The 8,388-nt window shown below is 39.1% G+C and overlaps 1 protein-coding gene and 1 pseudogene across 4 annotated transcripts; both read left to right on the top strand.

Annotated features, from left to right (window-relative positions):
- Window positions 1-200: 200 nt before the first annotated feature.
- On the top strand, window positions 201-2,168 carry LOC114738412 (protein NETWORKED 4B-like; annotated as a pseudogene).
- A 1,735-nt stretch (window positions 2,169-3,903) lies between these two features.
- Window positions 3,904-7,024, top strand: LOC114738391 (uncharacterized). Of its 4 annotated transcripts, none has more exons than XM_028926432.1 (4): window positions 3,904-4,396; window positions 5,046-5,102; window positions 5,184-5,304; window positions 5,572-7,024. In XM_028926432.1, exons 2-4 carry the CDS (start codon window positions 5,094-5,096, stop codon window positions 6,756-6,758), a joined length of 1,317 nt encoding a protein of 438 aa, XP_028782265.1. In that variant the 5' UTR covers window positions 3,904-4,396; window positions 5,046-5,093; the 3' UTR covers window positions 6,759-7,024. The 4 variants fall into 4 exon arrangements, with proteins under 4 accessions (XP_028782265.1, XP_028782264.1, XP_028782267.1 ...); XM_028926431.1 differs by having other exon boundaries at window positions 5,043-5,102; XM_028926434.1 differs by having other exon boundaries at window positions 5,043-5,102; window positions 5,180-5,304.
- Window positions 7,025-8,388: the final 1,364 nt, after the last annotated feature.

Here is an 8,388-nt window from a genome sequence, read left to right as displayed (position 1 = left end):
GGCTTGGTTGGTTGCTTCATTTTGCTTAGTTGTTGTGATTGTATTAGGGAATAGGATTTTGATCTGAATTATTGAGAGTCTATTGTAACACTGATTCAGTTAATTTGCTATCAATATCAAAATCTCAGCATTTCCCTACTTCTTTGTGTTATTTCCCATTATTTTGCTCTGTCGCTGGAACGTATTCCTCAGAACCTATCATTATATAACCAAAGTCTCTGAGGCTGTGAAAGGACATGGTCTGCATTATGACTTGGGAATTGGTTCTCTTCTCAACTCTTTAGGTCTAATTTGTTAGAAGGACGAAGGTCACTGAACTTACACTCTTTTCGAATTTTTGTTTTAGTGCAAGGTTCTTATCAAAGACAGAACCATCAGATTTTGAGATGGAAGGCTCTAAGAGTTCTGAATCAGTTAATGACCAAGGGACTCAGGTGGTGACTCCCTATTATACTCCATACCAAAAGCAGGGATTGCAGACATCTGGCCTTCAACCAGTCAATATAGACATATCTCTAAACTCTGGAGGTGATAACTCTCTGACTTCTCTGAAGGAGGGCTCTGGATCCCCCTTCTCCTCATCCTCATCGTTATCCTCAGAATCCGTATCTTTTAATTCATCTGTAATCCATCACCATGGGTTGCCTGTAAAATCAGACGACGTCGAAATTCTTCCCAAAGAGACTAAGCTGAAAGGAGAATTCAATGGCATAGAACGACAGAATTACATGGACCAGGAAGATGACCCAGATAATATATCGCGGGTGATAGAGAACATAACTTATGAAGAGTTACTTAGAAAATTTATTAAAAATGCGGAGGAGCTGAGAATTTCAAACTTGAACATTCAGATCTCAGAAAAGGAGATTATCAATTTAAAAAATCAGATGGAGAAGCACAAGGATCAGCTTGATCATGTTCAAAATGAATTGAAAATGAGGGAGGCTGACCTTGAATACGAAAGAGGACAGGTATTGGAGTTGCAAAAAACAAACAGCTGCTTTGGAAACCCATGTTCCAGACTGTTTCAACAAGATAGCAAAGTTGATGGAAGAGAAGAGTTGGAGGTAGCTAGAGAACAGCTCAAAGCATCAAATGATGAGGCTACAAGGTTACAAGGGGAACTATTGAGTAGGTCATGTGATGGTACTCGAGATTTGCCAAGTCAACTTGAAGCAGCACATGAAAATATAGCCGCGTTAGAAGCCCAGCTTGATTCAGGGAGAAAGCAAGTTCAAGAGTTAGAAGACAGAATTACATGGCACAAAACTAATGAAACTAAACGCGAGCTTGAGATGCAAAAGTTGAAGTCTGAAATGCTGATGCCCAGGAACAGATCTCTTTAGAGAAAAGTCAGCTGCAGTCTGGTATAGCAACTTTATCAGAAGAAAAACTACAGATGGACGATAGACTCAAGGAATTGGAATCAAGAAGCAACATTTTAGAAAGTAAGTTAGAGGAATGTGAAGCTGAAAAGTTGAAACTGAGAGAGCTGCATGCGACGCAGCAGCTGCTATTGGAAGGTGAAATCACTCGTTGAAGGAAGAACTTGGTCAGAACATATGTGATATAGAGGCTTTGAATAAGGAGTTCGACAGGTATAAACATAAGTATGACGTGCTCATGACTGAAAAAGATGAGGCCAATGCTAGGATCCATAAACTTGAGGCAGAAGTGAGCTTCCGAGATAATCAGATTGAAAATAAGGAGAGAGAGCTAAGCCAGTTACTAAAGCAACAGGCAGAACTGAGTTCAGAATCTGAAACTAAAATGAATCAAGTAAATGAGTTGAGGCTGAAAGTAGAAGAGCTGGAGAAAGAGGTGGCTGGACAAAACGCTGAGATCTCGGACAGAGCGGAGGAAAAGAGGGAGGCAATACGGCAACTTTGCTTTTCACTGGACCACTATAGGAGTGGATATCAGGAACTCCTTCAAGCATTATTGGACACAAGCGTCGTGCTGTTGTAGCCTCTTCCTGAGTCACAGTTAGTTGCGTGTCATCATTGTCATCATGTTGTCGATGCTGAAGCTTTACATATCAATTGTAGCCCAACGTCGTGGAATGTTTTGTTCCTTTCCTATAAAAGTAGATCGGACCGTTTTTTCGGGGGTTTGTGTTCATTTTTCATAGCAGAGGTTTCTTGCGTTAACGCAGGCTATTCATGTTTACGCCTGGTTTGGTATGATGAAAGTGGATTTGAAGGAAGTTGAAGTAACAATGAAAACGAAACTAGGGCTCAAAATTCATGTTGGCATGATTATGGAAAGTTGTATGAATTTATATAAACGGTTCAATTCCAGTCGTGACTGGGATAACCCAGAATCGTTTATGCACACAAATCAACTCAGGGTTTCAGCTTTCAGTGTATTATGTAGTTGTATATCATGAACTTTGTGATCATGCGGTCAGAATAATATCTTACTAATTATTTTTGTTTAATGATTAGCAGTATTTTTATACAATTAATTTAATTTCTGTGTTTGACGAGTATAGTTATAATAATAATAATAGAAAAAAAAGGCCATGTGACAAGTATTTTCCAAGGTAAACGTCTATAACCGATTAACAGCTTGGGGTGTTGGCAGAGGATACGGATGAACTGATTCCAGGGGCATTCGAGTCAAGCTTTCAGACCAGCTTTCCGCAATTAATACCCAGGGATCGTAAAGCACTAACAGTAATTCCCAGCATTCAAAATTGAAAATTCAATTTTATTCACTATTTAATCCCAAAAAAGGAGGGGCGGAAATTAAAGACGGGGTGGGTAACAAATGCCGTGATGATTCGCTGACAAAGCAGGACATGAGATGCCCGTGCCGTTCTTTTTCATTTTATAGAATATTCTGCCAAGGTTTGATCACGAAGATTTCGCTTTCTCTGGACCCAATTGACTTCAAAATATTACTACCAACTAATTGTCACTTAGATATGACTGTGATTTATTATTTGTAATTTATAAATAATATAACCCTTCATAAACAATGTATTCATTTTAATATCAATTATTAAAAAATTACTCTCCAATTAAACAACTCATAGAACAAGGCTTCATATAGTGAAGTGAAATTGTAAACCTACTTATTTAAGCGCAAACTTTCATCTCTGACATATAGATTAAAAAATAATTCTCTAAATAAGAACAATTATTAGCATATCCTTATTTGACTAGACATCATAAGCAATGCTATCATGAATCTATCACAATTATTATAATCCTATTTAGAATGATTTATAAATAATTTTTAGTCATAATTTATGAAATATGTGATAAAGATGTGATAGGAGTTTTATTTCACCTTACATAAAATGTCAAAACACGATTTCAAATGAGGCAGCAGATGAGTAGTTTCCAATTTTCACATTTTTTCACGTGAGCATGGTTTTTTATTAAATTGTGATTTTATTGCTTGGGCCTGATAAAGGAGGCCTAAAAGACAGGGGAAGCAGGCTCTGATTTTGATAGCAAATCAGGATCTGTCCGTCCATCGTTGAAACCCATAATGAGGATTCCCTTAATCACCGGCGCCACTTAGTTTTGACCCTCCCTGTCTTTCTTTCTTTGCTTTTCAATAAATAATCCTCTAACCCGCCAACTGCAACTCATTTGATTGAAGTATCCTTTAAGCAAAACATTAAAAAAATTTTATTTTAAAAAAATTAAACTAATTAAGTGTATTTGTCTTTATTTAAGTGTTCTTTACTTTTCATTTCTCACAAAAACAAATTAGGTGGATTTAATGAGGATGATTTTATCAAGAATTGAATAGATGGGACCCACGTGGTGCCAGCTCATCAATAGTGGCGAATTCGAGCTTTAAATGTCACCGGCGCCGACTTTAAAACTTCTGTCCATTCCGCAATGCAGAGAACGCCCGCGACAGTGAGAGAGAGTACTGAGTCAATGCACACACAGAAATGTAGGTGGTGTAGGGATTTTCAAACTAATAATCAAAGCCAAAATCCATCTTGAGCAGAACCAGTTCAGGTTTCTCTTGCGTAGCTCCTTTATCGCGTATCATTATTCTAAGGAATAAGAAGAACATGATAACTCGAGGATCATGATGGTGATGGTGATGATTCTGTGTCATTCTTTGCTCCTAAACTTTGCGGCAAAGAAAAGATTTCTCTCCATTCTGTCTCTCTTCCGCTTCCCTCGCTCTGCTTCCTTTATTTACCCCCCCCCCCCGCGGCCTTTATGAGTCACTCCATTCCACCTCATTATTCACCCGTTCTACTTCCTTGTTGTTCGCTTTCTGAGATTTTGCTTCTCTTCTTTCTTCTTTGTATTCCTCAGGCTACATCTCTGTGTTTCTTTAAGTGAACTCTTTTAGTCCTCCCATCGTGATCTTCATGCTTGGAGCTATAAACTATGATTTGATCTGACTGGCAACTAAGGTACTTGCAATTAGATAACTTCAATTCTACACTTAAATGAATATTCCTCACCTTTATTCACTTCTCTTCCCTGCGGGATCTCCAACGTCTCTCACATGTAATCGAAAATATTACGTTTTCTTGTTTTCCATGATATTGTAGTGTTATATATTTAGCAATCTGGCCGGACGACAAATATACCACGATTTCAACTGTTTATACTTCGATAAATTTTTTCTTGAAGAGTTCTTGTCCTCGACAATACGACATCGATTTTCCTTGCAGCATATAATTTTGCCTTTCATTGACAAAGATTAAAATATAGTGAAAATGATGCTTAACGATATATTTGCTTCTTCTTCTTCTTCTTCTTTTCACGACATTTTCCCAGCTTAGTTGTGGCTTTTTGAATGTTTCACTGTGATTTATCTTGTTCTGTTGCCGACGGAGTATACTTCCATGTACTCGTATGTGGCACGATAGATAATGAGCCGTTTCTAAACTCATCAATCTACATGAAAGACCTGTGCTCTTTTGCTCTACTCATTACCATCTTGTATTTCCTTCAGAACATTTCCATTTACATCAGTGTAACACTTTGTCGATTCTAGCTAAGGAATGGTTTACTTGAATCCAAGTTAAACTTGTTATTGTCTGATGCCGACAGCAGGACTAGGGAGATCTTTCGTTAAGTTCAACTGAGGAAGCTGTTCAGTTGATGCATTTGGTATGTGATCTTGGCATATACTTTTTGCAAAATTTCTAAAGACAGCCTTCGGATCATAATTTATTACATATTTGAAGAAAGATGCCAGGTGAACTGGCTACTAAACTTCGACTAGTCAGGTGTCCTAAGTGCAGGCTACTTCTTCCAGAGCTTCCACATTATAATGTTTACAAGTGTGGTGGGTGTGGCACGACCCTCCAAGGTGACAACTCTTCGATAATGTGTTTGGTTTGGTCATAACCTTTGAATAATGTCTTATCATCTTTCAAAATTATTCAAGCCACATTGATTTTTCTGATATGATTTATTCCTTTGCTTTGTTACGGATGCTCTTTATCTGTTTGGTGGGGTTCTCTGTACACTAATTTATACTTATTATGAATATTCAACTTAATAAATTAGGAAATTTATTTAACATGCAACTTGTTTTGAAGTTGCTATTAAAGTCGTCTTACTGATCTGCACACAGCTAAAAGAAGGAAAAGCGACGACGTGAACTCAGAGTCCAGCTCACATGAAAGTGAAAAAACTCCTAGAAACTCATCGGATCTTGTTTCTGAGAATATATCTAGCAAGAAACAGCAACTAGTTTTTTCTCTTGAAAATGTTGAGAGGACAACAACAGCTGCTGCTTATTCCACAGGAGAACCTTCCTTGGATGATAGCTGTAGAAAGAGTCAAAATCAAAATGGTCCTAGGGAGAATGATCCGGGCACCAAAGCGACAGAATGTTCTTCAGTTGAAAATGCTGGAAGGGATCAAAGTGATCGTGGAGAATGCAATGGAGAGCAGCTTGAAATTTCTAATTTATCAGCTGAAGATCTGGAAAATGAGATGGCTGCCTGTGAACATTCAGGCATCAAAATCAATCGGCATGAGGTATCCAACAAATGTTGTTCACCTGGGCTGACTCGATGTGAGACGGAGGCCAATGATGCAAACTTGCAGTTAGCTGGACCAGAAGATTCAAATAATAAAAGCTTGTTATTAAAGGGATTGAAAGAGGAGTTATATTCTGCAACAGGCGAACAAAATTTCAAAAGTGACATTCCAGGAGGTGCAAAATCAACAGCGAACACCACTGAAAGTGCCTCTGCTTCCAGAAGTACTGCAAATGTAGCCTCCGAAAAAGCAAGCATTTCAGATATTACTGCTTGTATTGGTAAAGGGCACGCTGCATCATATAATAATGTAATATCTTACACTGAACTGTTGAAGCAAGCACAGAGTAGTATTAATGTCAGCTTTGAACGTATAAGGTCTATGGATAAATCTGATGCCACAGAAGTCATTAATCCGGGTTCAGAGTTTGGTGATACTCTCGGTGAACTGTCCAGTTCTCCAACCACTAGAAGCTCTCATGCTTATGATGGCAGTGTCTCGTCTGATGATGGGATGGACGAGCATATCCCTGGTTACCAGCATTTAAATCCCTTGGACAACACCAACAGTGTTGTTGATGATGTTTCTGATGAAAGGCCCAGAATGGCAAAAATCCTCGTTGATAGCATCATATATGGAGAGTCTAAAGCACACCAACGCTTGAATTTTTCATCAGATTTTCGCAGTGAAAACCACCATGTCATGAAAGCAGCAGATAGAAAGGAGTTTCCATCCAAAATGCCTTTTCATTATCCAGTGGTTCATCTGCTATGAAAGTGGCAGCCCATCAAATCAGTTACTTTGATGCAGCTCAACCTTCCTTCCATCTGACACTTGTGAGGACCCCGATCAGGAGAAGATGAAATTGCTGAGAATGATATACATATTGCAGGATTCAGCAGAACTAGCTCTGTGAATGTAGAGACATGGAAGACCTGCTCAAGCACTTGTAAGGGAAAGCGTACATTGTCCTACCATAACCATGACCTTCAAGAGGAAAGATTTCAGAAGACCTGAATTGCGATGGTAGATGCATGGAATGCACAAACTTCCAGAATCCTGGAGCTATGTTGACACTGCTTTCCAGAAGAGTGGCAGTGCCCAGCAGACCTAACTCCACATGTCTGCCAGCATGAAGCACTGTGCAGGTATCACCATGGTCACAATTGTTGCTCCCCTCATTGCTCTTATCCTTGGAATCCACAGTGGACTGTGAGCTCTAAAACCTCATTATATGGCTGTGAAACACAATCTGATGATCAGAGACATCAGGCTTATAAGGCGAAGAAATATCCGAGGAGAAACAGAATTTGGCTAAAAGACATGTCCGCCCAGTGGCGGGTGGGGCCCCTTTTCTCACTTGTGATCGCTGCTTCAGGCTGCTGCAGCTGCCTGCTGATTTTCTTCTTTTTAGAAGGGCATATCATAAGCTAAAATGTGGTTCATGTTCAGAGGTGCTCAAATTTCCAATGATGAAATCATTGCAAATTATGGATTTTGATGGAAGCAAGGTGATTAATGGAAGCAATCGACCTGCAGATTCTGATGCCAACCATTACAACTCTTCACCAGCGGACCCTGTTTCATATTCAGATAATTATGGACTATCTGCTTCTAAAAGTTGCTCCTCTGAAGATCCTGTTTCCCTATCAGCCTTTCATTCTCTGCATGGCTGGGGATATGATCACAGTGTCTCTGGTGACGCTAAAACAGAGAAAGAGAAGATTGCTTCATCACATTCTTGTTCAATTGAGATTCCCATGGGAACAAACGGATCAGCTGGACTTGTCTCCAATGTGTTTATGTCCAAAAAAGTATCATCACAAATGGATGCTCGTCCGCCCCCACCGCCGAGAAGTTCGCCACTTCATCAACTGATGGGTTATACCTCGTTAAGTCAAGTGATAAGAGGAACTAAATCGTCAGGTAAATATAACATCATGGTCAATGAAAAAAACCATGCGGGTAATGGTGTTGAATAGTTACAATCCTCGGGAACCATCATGACAGGCCATGGGTCAAGCATAAGTCAATGCTATTTCTTTTGTTCTTGGTGAATCTGAAGTAAAACAGCAAAGATTGAGAACGGGAAATTTCTCATCATAATTTAAGATGCAGTAATATATTATCTACAAGACGATAGTGTGCATCTAATGGACTATTTGCACGCAAGTCAAGGTATCATCAATCACGTAACACACCGTGGTGCAATTCCAAATGAAGGGTGAAATTAATTATTGGTTGTAAATTCCAAATGAAGGGTGAAATTAATTATTGGTTGTAAGTTTAGAATTATGGCAATGTCGCGGCTTCGGACTCAATTAAGAGCTGTGCTCCTACTGGTCATTGACATGTGATTTGCATCGTAGTTTGCTCTTTTTTGCAGCCAAAACGCTGCCATGGC

The sequence above is a fragment of the Neltuma alba genome, unplaced genomic scaffold (assembly GCF_004799145.2).
Source record: "Neltuma alba isolate B1F8T4 unplaced genomic scaffold, ASM479914v2 tig00013589_pilon, whole genome shotgun sequence".
NCBI lineage: Eukaryota > Viridiplantae > Streptophyta > Magnoliopsida > Fabales > Fabaceae > Neltuma > Neltuma alba.
The sequence above is the reverse complement of the archived record's forward strand: the minus strand, read 5'-3'. Positions and strand labels throughout refer to the sequence as shown.